At 36.5% G+C, this 17,539-nt stretch overlaps 2 protein-coding genes across 3 annotated transcripts; one reads left to right on the forward strand and one right to left on the reverse strand.

Annotated features, from left to right (window-relative positions):
* Positions 1–372: 372 nt before the first annotated feature.
* Positions 373–14,024, reverse strand: LOC123872772 (condensin complex subunit 1). 2 transcript variants are annotated; one of them, XM_045917296.1, is made up of 21 exons: positions 13,811–14,024; positions 13,248–13,361; positions 12,498–12,670; positions 11,512–11,687; positions 10,754–10,895; positions 10,254–10,349; positions 9,421–9,594; positions 9,021–9,182; positions 8,554–8,691; positions 7,910–8,275; positions 6,924–7,247; positions 5,817–6,017; positions 4,421–4,957; positions 3,953–4,132; positions 3,448–3,659; positions 3,070–3,240; positions 2,208–2,480; positions 1,546–1,810; positions 1,017–1,199; positions 589–700; positions 373–511 (listed from the first exon to the last, which is right to left on the reverse strand). In XM_045917296.1, the coding sequence occupies exons 1-21, from the start codon at positions 13,926–13,928 to the stop codon at positions 432–434; spliced, it is 4,197 nt and encodes a 1,398-aa protein (XP_045773252.1). In that variant the 5' UTR covers positions 13,929–14,024; the 3' UTR covers positions 373–431. The 2 variants fall into 2 exon arrangements, with proteins under 2 accessions (XP_045773252.1, XP_045773251.1); XM_045917295.1 differs by having other exon boundaries at positions 373–514.
* Positions 14,025–14,322: 298 nt separating this feature from the next.
* LOC123872778 (translocon-associated protein subunit gamma) lies at positions 14,323–16,870 on the forward strand. Its single transcript, XM_045917305.1, has 4 exons — positions 14,323–14,614; positions 14,839–15,058; positions 15,325–15,456; positions 16,109–16,870. Exons 1-4 carry the CDS (start codon positions 14,482–14,484, stop codon positions 16,173–16,175), a joined length of 552 nt encoding a protein of 183 aa, XP_045773261.1. The 5' UTR covers positions 14,323–14,481; the 3' UTR covers positions 16,176–16,870.
* Positions 16,871–17,539: the final 669 nt, after the last annotated feature.

Genomic DNA, 17,539 nt, shown 5'->3' on the forward strand with positions numbered 1-17,539 from the left:
CATTGTCAACATGACGTACTGTCAAATTCAAAGTACCAAACTCAGACTATTAACCTATCTTATACCTTACCATAAACAAAATTGCTCTGATGATGATGATGAACTTCTTTTTCTGGTCGGTGATGATGACTGATGAGCATCAGCTATTATTGTTCCAAGGATCTTTTAAGTATCTTGGTATTTCTCATTTACTAGATACTTATTACAACAAATCGCCCAGATTTTCCACGAGGTAAAATTATCGAATAAATCTTGACGATTCTCGTTCATGTATACTTTTTTCAATATAATTTTATAATAATAGACGTTCTTACCCTCGCTTATTATCGCTTTATTGAAACACCAATATAAATTCAGGTAGTAAAAATACGATTCATTTATCGAAAATTTATATTTACTTAATACTTAGGTAGGTACATAAAACATCTAAATTAAATTCGCCTACGAACAACTTTCCTAGTAGTAGTGGGTTTTTTGAAAACATCGTCATCTTTTTTCTGAAAATCTTCATCTGAAATTAAAGAAAACATTATTAGAAAAGAACCCATAGTTATTCTCGATCGAAAAATTGATATAAACTTGACAAACCTGATTCATCTGAATCAAATTCATAAGTGGCTTTGTTTTTCCGTGTCACTTTTCTAGCCGATTTTCTTACTGACTGTGGCGTTGCGGGCTCTAAGTTCTCTGGTGGTTCATTCTGAAAGTTGACGAAACTATCAGTACCCTTAATAATCCACTTTATGTACATTTTAAACTTGAAAGGAAAAGAAAGATAGCTGATAGCTATTCTAGCTGATGAACAAACATACATAGTCATAGACACGTAAATATGGCCACGACAACATTTTTATTTTAAACTAAACTACATGATGGCCATAGATAATGGAGAGATAAATGTATATCTGGCTTAGTTTTTGATCTAGAACAACAAGTAATAGAATAATAGGCGTAATACGTTTGTATGGAGCGCGTAAGAAGGGCAACTTTAAGCATTTCTCTCAATTAATACTGACCTCATCAGGACTGGAGCTGGACCGGCGTCGATTGCGACGCGGCGCGGGCTTACGACGCGGCGTCGCTCGCTGCTCGACTCTATTCGTCTCTCTTTCCCCCACGCCGCTCGTGTCACCCTCCCCTTCTCTCTCTCTCACTGAGAAGCATTCTTCTATTTTGTCGCCTAGCTCTGTGACTAGATTCTGAAAATGTTACATTTGTGCTAAGTCGATTGTACACAAATCATAAACTAAATGGACAGGAGTTTAATTAAATAGTGCTATCCTTTTTCGCAGTGAACGTTGTAAAAAGTTATTTGTTTAAAAAAGTGAAGCTTATTAATGCACAGTATAAATCTGTAATCTATTTAAATTCATGGTTAACTAAACTATACGACTCATTTACTTTGTAATAATTTCATTTCTACCCACTTTGTTTTTATATAAAATCGCAATAGTTTAAGTATAAGATACCTATTGTTTACATATTGTTTCTCATGTAAGTGAAATCTTAATTCGTAATGAGAATAAAGTTTCTTTAACCATATACCTTTATTTCATTTTTGGCCATTTTCGACGTGTTATTCATGATAGTAGTAAACGACTCCATGACACCAGGACTGTGTAGTTTGTCCTTATAGCAGTCGAGGTTCTCGATGAGTTTGCGCAAGGAGCGCTCGTTGTATGAGAACAGTGTGAGGCAGTACGCCAGGTCGCGCCACTGTCGCTCCTCTGTCGACAGCTTGAAACGTTGACACAGCTTCTCAACTAGCGCTTCCATTTGTCTGTCTTTTTGGATTAGCGATGTTATGTACCTGGAAATACAAACATAAAAGCACCATAAGAGGATTATTTATTACTGTACATTATTATCATGACCAACCCATCACTGGCTCACTAATGAGCACAGGTCTACTTTCACAATAAGGGGTTTGGCCATAGTCTATTATGCTGGTTAAGTGCGGAGTGCACCTTTATTTTACACTTTATTAAAGTTATAACATAATATTAATTCACGAAAAATCTCACAAACTAACATCTCACAAATTGCGTTAAATAACTTCTTCATTCTAACATGTTTCAAAATTCAATCAGGATCTGCTTAAAATATTTGAATGGATGTCTATTGAGTTATCAACGATAGATGGAAGAATGTCTTGTTAGCAGCTGTTTGAATAAAAACAATATTGACTTAAAATGGCGTCTACTCACTTCATGATGACCCTATACTGGTCCTCGGGTACATTCAGCTCTGGGTCGCTCAGCCTGGATATGATATCCGGCATGACGTTGTAGAGGGCGTTGCCTTTTTGCGACAGTTGTTTGAAGAACACCTTCGTCATGGCGGCCACGCGGGGGTCCTTATCAGCACAACAGAGCGCCATGTCGGCGATTTGCCCCTTTACGCGGACCATCTCGTGGAGTACAAGGAAAGACAGCATCTTAACTGCACACTGACGGATCTCCAGCTCTTCGTCGCTAAGGCTGTAAACACATGCGTAGGCCTTAAAGGACTTGCATCCAAGGCCGTAAAAAATACCCAGAAGGTAATTTGGAGAGTGGTCAGGGAGACGAAAATAAAATAATATAAGCGATAATAAAAAAAAATCAAAGCAGCAATAAAAACACTTATATACAGGTCAGGAAAAAAGCCGTACTTTTTCTAAAGAAATAGTAAATATAATGTGTCCTTTGATAAAGTGCGCTGTGCAACCTGACAGGCGGTAAAACTAGACCACAAATTATTATTATCGATAAATAGGAACGGTGCGCACGCGGTGACGTTAGATGCCGCGGCAGTTCCTTTGACAAGATGCGGCTTACATAAGGCACCCTAAACGCTCTATAATCTATATAGTAATCGATTGTAAGACATTTAAATGCTGTAAAGAAATCTAGCATCTATAATAAAAAGACAGAGAATTACTTTGCTAATTAGTAATTTTCCAAACGTCTCCTAACTGAAGTTATCGTCGGTATGTTATTTAGGACAGGCATGCATGTCTTGCTTACTTTTCTATGCCAGTATAAATATGTAGCGATTTTGAAAAAAACTACTGTTATTAACGCTTACATTTGGTAAATATGATGTGTCCAAGGTTGAGTGAGATTCGGGAATCGCAACGTTAGGTCTGCAAACGCGATGGTGAGATTAGTTCTCAGCGACACGTTTTTGGATTTCTTGAGCACCGTCACCATCAGCACGAGGCTGTCCTCGCACACTAAGCTCGATACCAACATGTACCTATGGAAAATATAGTAAAAACCGGTCAACTGTGAGTCGGACTTGCACAAGAATGGTTCCATACAATTGTACCAGATAAAACAACTGAAAATAGAAAATTTAAAAAGTGCTATCTTATTAAATTTTGATTAAAAAATGATGTTCTACAAAAGTAGAGCTTGCCAGGCGAACTCAGCCTTAATTTAGTGGTAAGAAGGTAATATTTACCGTGTCAGCGTGAGTGCAGCAGCCGCTTGCAGCGCTGAAGTGCAGCGCGCGGGATGCGAGAGTAACCACGTAAGCAGCGGCAGGTATCTACCCAATGTAGTTCCCGCACCGATGATGTCTCGCTCGCACACGCTGCGGACGTATTCTGCGTCCGCGTCGTCGGCGACGGCGCCTTCGAGACCGGCCTCGTCTTCCGTCATTGTTGTGTTTGTCTGAAAAACAGACATAATGGGATATTTTTGGAAACGAAGTTTTTTTACGGAAAAGTTTGTTTATAGTTTCGCGGACACAGGTTTTTAAATATCCCGTGGGAATTACGCTTATGTCACTCTCAAGATCTTTAACCATAACCATGGAAAAAATCACGTCAATCCGTTGCTCTGTTGCGACGTGATTGAAGGACAAACCAACTAACAAACACAATTTTGCTCTAAATGCGAATGGGTAGTGATGTCTTTTATAAGCCCAAATTACACAGAAATTAAAATAACAAAGCAGTAGTTACCGATGACATTTTGTTGGACACCACGCTTGCGGATCGTTGCCCGCGCGACGAGGCGCTCGCATTGCTCACGTTCATGAGCGTCTGTCGCCGCAAGTCGTCCACGCGACCGCGGCGGAGCGGTGTTGCGAACGTACCCACTTTGTTCTTGCGTTTTTCCTTCGCCTTGCGTTCTTCGCGCACCTAAAATATACATCCTCAAGTCAGTAAAAAATTCAAAGGTTAAGTCAATGAAAATAGTTTGAGTGAATGTACTTAAACATTAACAGTGAGATTTGGCTGGTTTCTACATTGCGCAAGACTGACTTTCACTTGATGATTCAAAAGCATTTCATAAATGTTTATTTGAATACACTAGGTACTGTTGTATTCTATTCTATGTGTGAACCAGGAATTTATAATTTCAAGGCATGCGTTGTTGTTCTATATATATACAACTATACATACCTTAAAATCATGCATTTACACTACCTGATTTCTCCTCCTGAGTTCGCTGTATACACTGATATCCAAGTAAATAAGTTGTTGCAACGCAACATGTCCCAGTACAAATATGAATCTAATCAACAATTCACTTGGTATGCTAGCTTCTTCTTCGTCTTGTTTCTCCATGTTTTCTTCTAAGTGCTTATACATTTCTGCTAAAATTTTCGTGCATACAACATCAGGGGTGTCGCAAACCGCGTAAATGAAGTCTATAGAATTAGCGGCAAAGGAGGCGAACTTGTCGAATTTAGAAAATGTTTCCATAAGACTTTCGTACAGAGAAGTGAATATTGCGTGGTCCGCTGGATATCTCTGGCCTTTTTTGGCTAAACATGTAAGTAATTGAGCACTCAAGCTCCTAGAGTTATAGTCGCCAGTCAAACCGTGCGTTTGTATGACTTCCATATTGGCGAGTGCTACAGATGGCTTGGCTTTGGAGATCATAACGAGTAGTGATAGCGCCGCGTAACTATCCATGTCTGTTGTACCGTCGATCTTTTTAAGAAACATTTCCCAGAAGACCTAAAATAAAAAATGTTTTATCAGATTTTTTCATCACAGTTAACACATTAAGGAATCCAGATCCAGGAAAATACAGATTGAGAAAATGTTGTAGGTACTGATTTCAGATGCCATTCGGAAAAAACCCCAGAAAGCTGGATATTGGATATTGGTATGAACATTGCTGTTTCGATTAATAGGGCAAATTCGAGAAAACACTACGACCACAGAGTAAGGATAGTATGTTATTCTGATTTTTCAAATCGTATTTTCTCGACACAGAACGCAGACACAAATCTCCATCTTAAACCAGTATGAAATCATACACAGGCAATGCGTGATGCCACTCTCCAGTTTTGTATAAGCCATATCTTCTGATGTCATTAACCAGCACAGGTCTCCTCTATGAGTAGGAAAGGTTTGGCCATAGTCCAGCACGCTGACCAAATGCGGATTGACAGACTTCACACATTTCAAAACTATATGGAGAACTCTCAGGCATGCAGATTTCCTCACGATATTTTCCTTCACCGTTATACTGATATTTGATTAAGTACTTAAAACGCACATAACTCCGAAAAATTAGAGGTGCGTGCCCGGGATCGAACCCCCAACCTCTGATTAGGAGGCGGACACCCTAACCACTAAGCTACCACAACTTCAATCTGCCAATCCACACTTGACCAGCGTGGTAGCCTATGGCCAAAACCCTTCTCACTCTGAGGCTGAGATGTATAGAGCGTACTTTGAATTTTCTCAGACTTAAGAAAACATTGTTAAAACGAGACAGCGATGGATAAATCTGTCTCGTTTTAACTGAATCCCGTGCTATGTAGTGAGCTGGCGATGTGTTGATCATGATGATGATAATGATACTTACCTGAATGATGCCTGGCGTGATGTCACCCTTAGCCAGCCACTTGTCGATGAGGTGCTCCAACGCGAGCGCGCTGCCACGGTCCACGTGGCTCACGAGCGACACGAGTTTACTGGCTATGGTGAAGGCCCGTGCGCGCTCAGCTTTACTGTCGCACTCGAGATACATTTCGCGATACGCGCGTTCAACTGCCTCGCGTTTATCCTAATAAACAACAACTGCTATAAACAACAATGAACCGCCATATTTTGAAGCACGCCCGCGTCATTTTACCCAAAGATGCGTAAAGATGTGTAAAACTCACAGAACTCCAAATAGGTACTAAGTCTTTTAAATCTATGGTAAAACTAGTATATTGAATATAATACGTACAGTGAAGCGGTACATACTACATAGCGCATTCGCGTCACACCCACAAGCGTATGAATTTGTCTTCACTTTTTAAAATGCGAATGTATGAGTTTTGCCTTGAGTCTGGAGTCTCATAACAAAATCTTTGCTAATAAAGTGACACTTGAATAAATAGCGCAAGGTATCAATCCCATTGTTAGAGAGATCCTACCCATATCCCTTTCAAATAAGCCTGCTTCTTAAGGATCGACGCATGAATATGGAATGGAGTGAATGTGAAATGGCTATGGCATCGACCTCGCATCGAAAAGCGCGGTGATGGAAGAGTAAAGACCCCACACCACTCACGTCTCACCACTGGGCAGACGACATCAAACGAGTCGCAGAAAGTCGCTAGCGTACAAGAGACCTATGTCCAGCAGTGGAACCGATAATAATTAGCATCAATTTTAAGGAGATCCTTTGAATTGCGTTTTTAATGGTTTTTTTAAAATACAAGTTAGCCCTTGACTGCAATCTCACCTGGTGGTAAGTGGTGATGCAGTCTAAGATGACAGCGGGCTAACCTGAAAGGGGTATGGCAGTTTTTATTAAATCCATACCTCTTTCGTTTCTACACGGCATCATACTGAAACGCTGAATCGCTTGGCGGCACGGCTTTGCCAGTAGGACGGTAACTAGCCACGGCCAAAGCCTCCCACCAGACGAATGTCATGATGTATGTTTCATGCAGTCAAAAGTGACATAAAAAGTACCCACCTGATCAGGCGACCACACGAGTTGCAACATGTTAGCCACACCCACTTTAGCTGACTCGATATTAAACTGGTGTGCTGTAGTAAAGAAATCTATCGCCTCGTTCACGTCACCCGCTTGTTTGGACATCAACAACGAATTAATTAGAGGGATCGCTTCAGAGATCATTCGGCTGAAGTGAACAGACTCTTGAAGGAACGCCACAATGCTTTCTTTTTCTTCTAATCTCTTGGATAGTGCGAGTTCATTCTCGCATTGCTCTGTTAGGGATTGCCGTCTTTCCGGTATCACGAATATGTTACGAAGAAGTGCTACAAAGTACTCCAGCTAGATGAGACACAAATTCAAGTCAATACAAAATATGTTAACATGAAAATAAAATAAATGAACAAGTGTAAATTAAAAATTGTGTAACCCGAAAAGTGAAGGTTACAGTAACTAGAAAAGAGCTGATAACTTTCAAACGGCTGAACCGATTTTCTTGGATTATAACTAAGAACACTCTCGATCAAGCCACCTTTCAAACAAAAAAAAAAACCAAATGAAAATTGGTTCATTAGTTTAGGAGCTACGGTGCCACAGACAGATAAACACGTCAAACTTATAACACCCCTCTTTTTGGGTCGGGGGTTAAAAATAAAAAGCCACGAGAGACAATGTAGTTAAGAGTCCGCTTCATCGAGCAATAACTCGTTGGCATGTGGAACCTAAAACAGTGCTGTTTCCACAGATGACGGAAACAATCATTCGGTATCATCCTTTACCTCTAACTGCACCTCACCACGAAAGAGGCCAGTTGGATGAATTTTGCTTGAGTTTCAAGATTTTTTGGTCAAAAACAGTAGTGATAGTTGCTAAACCTTCGCAAAGTTCCAACAGCAACTGTCTAAGGTTTGAATTTCAACTCAATCCAATGAACGATACGCCAACGTATTCCTAACAAACACACAGATAAACATAAAGTTTTATTTACATAATAAACAAAATACCTGATCACTTTTTTCCATATCGCATCTTAACAACTTCGCTTCAGGATACTGTCTTTCCGTGTGCTTTACAATGAGGTAGGCTTTAAAGTAATTTTTTTCTCTTATACTCGCGCGAATTGTTTTATACAAATTCTCCAAAGTAGCTTGGGACAGTTCTGGTTCATCTTGGGTTAAGATATCCATTTTCTCTTTGATAGTTTTAACGACATCCTTTTCGATTTTCTCCCATTTTTTGACAAATTCCGGATCAGGGCTAGGGTTAAGTTTTTTTTGAAGATTGTCTAATATTTTTTGTTCATCCTCCAACTGTTTCTCTAATATGTCGAGTTTTAATTGGGCAGAGAATGGGTTACATTCTAAAAACACCTGAAATATATTTGAAACCAGTTTATTTCCGCGACTTCGCATGCATTTAGGTTTATAAATGTCCCATTCAAATGTCCAATCCAATCTTTCAGCTTTCCTTTTTTCATAGCATTCAGATAGCTATTATGACGTAGACATCCGCTAAAGGATTTTTGACAAATTGACCCCTAAAGGGGTAAAATAGGGGTTTGACATTTATGTAGTCCTTGCGGACGAAGTAGCGGGCATAAGCTAGTATTGTATATTATAGTAGTTGGATGCTAAATAATGGTCCTTACTTTGAGCAGTTGTATAGCAGCTTTCCTAACGAGCGCGGCCTTGTCCCTCAGCCGGCCTATAGCACGCTCGAGCACGCCACGCTGCCGCGTCACCGGGATGCACAACTCACGCATCAACCGACACCAGAACTGGAGAACCTGATAGAACAATTTTTATTTTACAAGATACACTTATTTTCACAATGATTATGCTTAAGAGCACGCAAGCCGGTGCTTTTTCCATAAAAACGTAGAAGGCTAATAAGTGCTGATGTAGTATGCCCAAAACTAAGCATTATACCGATTTGTCTCGTTATTATCTAGGTGTGCTGCTAAAAAAAAAGAATTTACAAGGCACGAAAGATGCATTCTAACAGAAAATGAGATAAATTTTCTGTTATAATGAAGTTTACTGATACATCTGGACATTACCAATAAAGATTACTAAGTTTATTGAAACATGTGATTAGGTACGGATGCAGTCTTGCCTTGTGTCGCACGTACGCGGAGAGATCGTGCATGTGCTCGTACAGATCGTCGAGGAAGTCGTCGCGTCGGATGCGTTGCTCGTCGCTCAGACCCTCGCCACGGAGCTCCACGCTCAATATTTCGCACATCATGCCGAGTACACTGATTCGGATTGTATATGACTGAAAATATAAATTTTTGATTAAAAAATATATTTTTGATTAAAAATATAAATTTTTGATAAAAAATATGTTTTTGATTAAAAAATACATTTTTGATTAAAAAATAAAAATTCCCTAAACTAAGAATCCTTATGTCATACCAAGCATATGGTGTTCATAATCATCAAAATAAATAAGTGTTGCAGATTTATAAAACTCAAAATGAAAATAAGAAACATTTGTGAAGTTTAATTCCTACCTCATCACTTTCTAAATAAGGTTGTATAGTGGCAATAGCATTGGCCATTTCCTTGGGCAGCTCCTTGGTGAGCTCCAGTAGGAACGCCCCACAGTTCTTGGCGGCCCCCTGCTCTGTGCCGATGCCTCCGTTGTCCTCTTCAGTGGACGCCAGCGCTTCTGCTATTTCACGAACCTAATCCATACTTAATATTATAATAATAAAGCTATATCCATCCATACTAATATTATAAATGCAAAAATGTGTCTGTCTGTCTGTCTGCTAGCTTTTCACGGCCCAACAGTTTAACCAATTTTTATGAAATTTGATGCAGATTTAACTTACACCCCAGGGACGGACTTAGGCTCCTTTTTATCTCGGAAAATTGAAGAGTTCCCATAAAATTCTCAATGACTCATCCGTTTAACCGATTTATATTAATTTTGGTACAGAGGTAGCTTGCGTCCCGTTATTGACATAGGCAAATTTTTATCCCCGTAAGCAGAGTTCCCACTGTATTTTTAAAAAGGAACTTAATCCACACGGACAAGGTCAAGGGATCATCTAGTACAAAATATGTCTGTCCATATATTGTATGTATGTAAGTCTTGAGCTGTGAGTGAGTCTGTAAATGATTCCATGAGTTCATGAGTTTCATGAGTGTTTTAGTGAGTTTATAAGTGTGAGTAGGTACCATATTCTATTAGTGAGTCTCATAGACATGAGCCTCATAAGTTTCTGAATGTTATGTCAGTCTAATTGTTGCCAATATAAATTGAATACAGATATTGTTGAAAATTGTGATATATGAAATACATTTAATGAGTCAATGAGGTAAAAGGATTTTTTAATACCATTTGTGGTCCAAAAGTTCCAAGACCGAAATCTTTTGTTAATTGCACTACTCCAGCGCATATTGGTGAAACAGAGTGCTCTGCAATTTGTAAAATCTAAAACAAAATTAAAAAAACCATGTCAATATAATATAAAGTGGTTTAATTGTATAAGATTTAGAAGAGAATTAATTAAAGATAAAAAACAATTTTGTTTTTTTTTTTTATAATGGGGATGATTCATAAAATATTTATAAGTAATTTTATTAAGTACAGGGCCTTCCAAAAATCGTAAAATCTGCATTTGTTGCTAGTTATAAGTTTGCTAACCATTCCAAATTATCGATTTAACTAAAAAGTACTTCAAATTACGTCGAATGTTAATGACGTCACATCTATGTATTTCATCCAAGCTCCAATACTAAGCGAACGTTTTGACGTTACAAGTAGACGATAACAAGTTACTGACTTGACTGGGTAATAGGCATCATCCCTATTACAGCTTTGGTTTGCTTATTTACCTGAACTAATTTAATAAGACAAGATGTTCCATGGTTATACTTCTTTATGAGTACACCTAATATTTGAAACACTATTTCTCTAACAGTTTTATTTTTTACTATCTGTTCTTCTAATGCTTTGTAGCAAGGCTCGGCTACCATTCTGTAACAGTGGAAAATAAAATTAAAATTAGTTTCATTTATGGTAGGATATTATAAATGACTAGCTGACGCCCGCGACTTCGTCCGCGTGGATTTAGGTTTTTCGAAATCCCGTGGGAACTCTTTGGTTTTCCGGGATAAAAAGTAGCCGATGTGCTAATCCAGGATATTATCTATGTCCATTCCGAATTTCAGCCAAATCCGTCCAGTAGTTTTTGCGTGAAGGAGTAACAAACATACACACACACACATACAAACTTTCGCCTTTATAATATTAGTGTGATATACTTACATAACATACATAAACAACATACATATACAACTAAAACATAGAAATAAAGCATTAATAATTTTGAACTTAAATATCTCAGAACGTATATCACTTATCAGTATCACATTTCATTACTGAACACTTTTTGATTGTAATCACGTAGTTTATTAATTAACACATATTTCATAATTAGTCGCTGAAACGAGATTTTTTTCAGTGGCAGACTTGTAGGTATGCCAACTAGGTTTAATGCCTTTTCTTGTGCGAATTGCATTTTAGCAAGTGCGTGTTAATCAATAAAACAACAAATATTTACAGTTTTCTTTACATAATGTAGAGTACTTACGCCACAAAATTATGCTCAGCCAATGGTGGATCCCAGAGGTGGGAAAGTGGTTGTTGGAGTAGAAGATGTAATGATATTAAAGCAGCTTGCTTATCTGCCTCGGTCCAGCCGCACAACTCATCCTCATCTGTTGTTGCTTTCTTTCCTTTCTTACCTAATGTTAACTTTTTTAATCTCTGAAAATATTTTAATTTACCTTTTACAAAGCACTTTTGCATATCCAAATGAATTGTCTACGAATACTTTTTGCATACATTTTTAATACGAATAGTTTTATAAAAAACTGAATAAAAATGGGGGTCAACTGCTGAATCCAATTCTACTGGGTGAAGTAAGCTTTGAGATGTTTTCTCGTCCAAAAATCCTATTGCCTTATAAATGCAGTTTAGGTACTACAGGTGCAGGTTGACAGACATGTTACTAGGTGGACAAGCGACATTAAATGTATGCAACATTCTCTCTGGGAGCCTAGATACAAAAAGCCCTAGACCATGGAGTGTGAGAACAATACAAGAGACCTATGTCAGCAGTGCAAGTCCATAATTTGATAACAACCACCAAGATGGACTCTCAGGCAGTTGCAAGTCCATACTAGTCTAATAGTGATAACTTAGTGGTTCATGAGCAGTGGTAGCTTAGTGGTTAAAACCTCAGCTTCTTATCTGAGGATCTGGGGATCAATCTCAGCATGCATCACTTTTTTTTCTGAGTTAGGTGCATTTTAAGCAATTATGTCACTTGTTTTACCTGTGAATAACATCTAAGGAACATCTTAACATCTAAGGAAACCTGCATGCCTGAAAGTTCTCCATAATGTTCTCAAGAGGTCAGTGTAGTCTGCCAATCCATACCTGACCAGAATGGTCCATAAGCCTAAGCCCCTGTCATTCTGAGAAGAGACTCATACTCATTAGTGGACTGGCGATGAATTCATGTGATGATGACCTCAAACTAAAATGTAAAAAGATATACACAGACAGACTTACATCAGCAGCTAGCTTCACATCTTTAATTTTCATTATTTCTGTAAATAGATACATAATCATCTTGACTATGTTTAAATTCTTAACACGCAGATCCTGTTCTATAGTCTGTTCTTGAAGTATGGGCTCCAGATATACACAAAGGCTTTTAACTGTTCTCGCCATGTGATCAAATCCTGTAGAGAATTACATACTGTTTAATTACAACTTCTATAGACTGGCTGCCATGTTTTCAAGCATTCAAACTAAGTGTTGTTTTATCCAAAGATGTGTAAACAATGTGCCCGTATCTATGTAATGTGCTACTATATGCATGCATGTCACACACACACAAACATTTATATTTAACTTTACTTTTTAATACAAATGTATGAGATTTCTTATCTGGAATTTAACAATAACTTGGCAGTATAATTAAAAAGTTGTTAGTCTTTCCTTAAAGTAGTCTCGTAAGTCTCTTTTTTGGAGGGATAATAATGCATTACTTCCCACATGCCCCAACCAAACAACTCAAGTAAGAGTACCAAACAACTAATATGTAACTCTTTTCAGATGTTAGCAAGGATCACAGAGACTTTTGCCTTAACATACTCTCCAAGGTATGGAGGGATGGTTACACAAATACACATCCAGTTAGCAATTTGGGTCAACAAAGCTTAACTAGCACAATAATTTGAGTTGCAGCGTTAGAAGTAGGCCATACCACTCTCAAAACACTTTTTTTAGGAAAATTAACTATTCACAAATAAGTACCTTTATTTATCATATTCCATTCAAGTTTAGATCCATGAACAATAATTGAAAAATATGTCTCAAAATGTTCAAGTATGTATTCAACACCCTCAGAATTGTAAGCTCGGGCTGCATCTAAAAAAAATATTTAACTTATTATGTATTTTTTTTTTGAGGATGTATACTTTTTAAATCCTGTGGGAACTCTTTGATTTATCGGGATAAAAAGTAGCCTATAAAGCTCTCCAGCGATCCATCTTCCTTGCGGCGTGATTGAAGGACAAACCAACACATTTTCACATTTACAATATGAGTAGTGATTACGTATTTATCCTGCTATCTTTTTGAATTAGATTATTTTTTAATCCAACAGGAATCTTTTTGTTTTCCTGGGATAAAAATTATTCTATAGCTCTAAGACATGATCTAATCGTTTAATGATATTAGCAATCATCTTAGACTTGCACATTAATAATAAGGCTCTTATTTCTAGCCTTTAGCTAGAATATTTATAAGAGACCTTAACTGAAGCGGAGATTTGTCTATTTATACAAAAAATAAACTGTATAAACATGAATACAAACCTTGTAACTTCGACAATAACAATCGTGGCTGAACGACATCTTCAACGTGATATTTACCAGCATGAGCTTCGAGTAGCTCGTCTTTTTGCACAGGAATACAAAACTCAAAGTGGCTCATTTTATTTCTTATTTTCTTGCCATCTAATTTTGCAAAAATTTTATGTTTACAAAATTGTAGGATTAGCGCGCGGCAGGGCGACAGTTGGTGTTTTGAAAATTCAAATCAATTTGAGTGAAACAGTGGACTGACAACCAACTGACAGTATTTACTTCAAAGATTATTTCTTTATCTATGGTCTATAGACACCACAGAATAAAATAATTTGTCCAATTTTCCCGAAGATTTTCCTGAATTTTTCGTGATTTACCTAATCTTGGCTCGTCAATCAAAACAGTCTTTATTTTCATCATGAAAAGAATCAAAAATAGAATTTAAATTATAAAAGTATCTCTTTTTTTAATTTATTTAGTCTGTCGTATTTGACACGTAAGTTTAAACGTCAAGTGACATGTAAGCCAAATGTCATCGACGTCTGAGAGTTTTGAATTTTCTCTTCCCCTTTACGCTTAAGTTTGTACACGTTTCACATGCCAGTTTGAATTATTTACTTTCTTCAGTGGTGAATTGCACTACATTTGATTAAAACACCAGCCAATATCAAGATAACATAATGTCCGGGAAAGGAAACAAAGCATTCACCAAAGAAGAGGAGTTGCTTCTTCAGGACTTCAGCAGAAATGTTTCAACTAAATCTTCAGCTTTGTTTTATGGAAATGCCTTTATCGTGTCCGCTATTCCTATATGTAAGTTTCTATTAATGTTTCTAAGATCTATACTCAATTCTATAATAAGTTTCATACACCACAATACGTATCTGCTAAATACAGCTGTTATTCCAATGTGAAAGTATTAACTATCTGACCTGCCTGGATTCGCTCTACGTTATTATGAAAACCTACATGCAAAGTATCTAGTTTCTAGAACTGTACTGTATTAATAATATACTTAATATCCTATGATTTTTCAGGGTTATTTTGGAGGGTCCATGCTTTAGAAGTAAGCACGTCATTGGCTTGGTTTGCATTAGTAACGACAGCTAGTACATGGCTTCTGGCTTTGGCATATCGCAATACAAAGTTCCAGCTGAAGCACCGCGTCGCCGTGCGTCGGGAAGATGCTGTCGCCCGTGAAATGGCTAGGAAACTAGCCGATGAGAAGAAAATGAGCAGAAAAGAGAAGGATGAGAGGTACCTAGTTCTTTACAAAATACATAAGCTTGTTATTATATCAACAAACTAATATGCTCTTTATTAATCTCAACTCTTTAAGCTTCAATACTACATAATTATAATATGATATAAACAAAATAATAGTATTTCATTATGAAAAACTTTTTGCATAGATATTAGTTTGTAATTACATTAATAAATTACTTAATTATTTTAATTGTAAAAACATCTTGATAGCATTTGTTACTTGATTAAAAAGCTTTAATATCCTATTATCATTTCAGGATTCTATGGAAGAAAAATGAAGTCGCTGATTATGAAGCCACCACATTCTCAATTTTCTACAACAACGCTCTGTTCCTAACAATTGTGATCCTGAGCAGCTTCTACTTACTGCGCTCCTTCACACCTACTGTGTATCCTTTTACTATATAGCATTATGAAAATAACAACCTGCATGTATTGGTTAGTGGTTTGAAATTAATAATCAATCTTATCTTATAGGCTACCAACTTTTTATCCTGGAAAATCAAAGTTCCCACAGGATTTTTAAAAACCTAAATCTGAGTCATCTCCTCATTAGAAAATATCCATTTGGTGCAGAGGTGATTTGTAACCTGGAGATGGATATGAGCTACTTTTTATTGTAGAAAGCAAAGAGTCCCCACAGAATTTTTAGAATACTAATATTTACATAGACAAAATCGTGTGCATCATCTATAAATAATTTTGACTGAATTTATTTTGGTTGTCTAAGGTTGAATTGTTGAAGGTTGAGTGCACTTTGACTTTGCTTAGAATTAAGTTTCTGTTAAAACGAGACAGATTTATGGCAGCAGTATAACGCTGTCTCATTTTAACAGTGTCTTAAGTCTGAGCAAGGACAAAGTGTGCTCTATAGATATCAGCCTAAGTATCTACTGAACCAATTTTAATAATTTGTTTAGAATCACCACCATTAGAAAGCTACTTTATTCATATTTATATATCAAATTTCACCTGAGTGAAGCTGGATAGATCAGCAATTTTTTTTATAAAATGGTATTATCCTGAACTGCATATAAACAGTAACTACATAGTATCCCTCTCTGCTGCGTCGGGTCTGCTGGCTCTGCTGTCTACAGGTTCCAAGTGAAAAGACTTGTTGTGATTGTGAAGTGAATGTGAAATTTTTATACTAGGCTCATTGATGTAAAATAGAAACAAGATTCCCATATTTATAAAATAAGGCATATAACACACTTATGCTGAGTTGTTTAAAAGAGATTCAAAAGTACATACCACAATCAAAATAGTATCGCACAATACTTGCTTTGTTTTACTTTAAACTAAAAAGGGTTAATAAACAACTCCACTAGAGTGTATAACTCTTTCTAATATCACAATTTATCAATTTTCATGGTTTCTTTAAAATAATATATTCCTAGAACTCCATGTGCCTGGGAAAAGAAACAATACAAAAAAATAAGAAAAATTAAATCCCAATAGGCCAAATTCTGTTGTTCTACAACTCACTTTAGTTTTATTTTATTACTAACTAGAAAGTGGTGGTCGTCCTTTCAGTGAAGATTAATCATTAAACTAATTTAATCACAAGACTCCATAGGTTTCTTGTTTCTCAGCATTAGACATATTCTAAGAGAAACTATTTTTTTTTTGGTATTTTCGTAAATAGCCTTACAGGACTTTTCAAGATTAACATGTTTTGGGAGAAGGTATTTTATATCAATGATGACAAGAGTGTGTTATGTACTCAGATTTTAAATTATTTTGTTTGCGATTTCTGTTTTTAAAAATAAAATAAGGGTAAGAAATAAAATAATAAGCTTAGACAGTCTTCATTTTTATTTACATTCTTTCAGAAATATAAACTTAAGTAACCTTACATCTAAAGTTAGATACTAAATTATTTCTTAAAAATAAGTGTTGTCATATTACTTGGGGTGGGTCTCATATAATTAAATCACATAATTTAGTATCAAAATGTTAAATAATTGACAAAATATTTTAGATTATGGTATACTGATTTTTTAAACAAACAATTTTTTGCGATAGTAGGTAAATTAAAATAAAATAATATCATGTAGATTCTTTAATTTTATTGTAACTGCAATTCATTTTAATCTGCAGACAATATTAAAATATTAATTAATGTAATATATACAATGCAATTCAGTATAAAATAAAATAAATAGAATGAAGTAAAAAAATAACATACTAGCTAATGCCTGGCATGCGCTCCAATGCGACTTGCGCGTCAGTGCTTGCAAATTCCAACAACAACTGTACAAAGTTTCAACACGATCGGGTGAAAGGTATGTAACATGGGACATAAAGGACAAACAAACAAAGATAGATTCATTTTATTTATGTATATTATTTATTAGTTCATTTTAGATTCCTAGATATTATTACATCTAGCCACTTTTGTTTTTGATTAACATAAAATCTCATATGTACTGCAAATCTAGCTTCCTATGTATTTTTTTCAAGACATTC

This window comes from Maniola jurtina, chromosome 15, assembly GCF_905333055.1.
Source record: "Maniola jurtina chromosome 15, ilManJurt1.1, whole genome shotgun sequence".
Lineage (NCBI taxonomy): Eukaryota > Metazoa > Arthropoda > Insecta > Lepidoptera > Nymphalidae > Maniola > Maniola jurtina.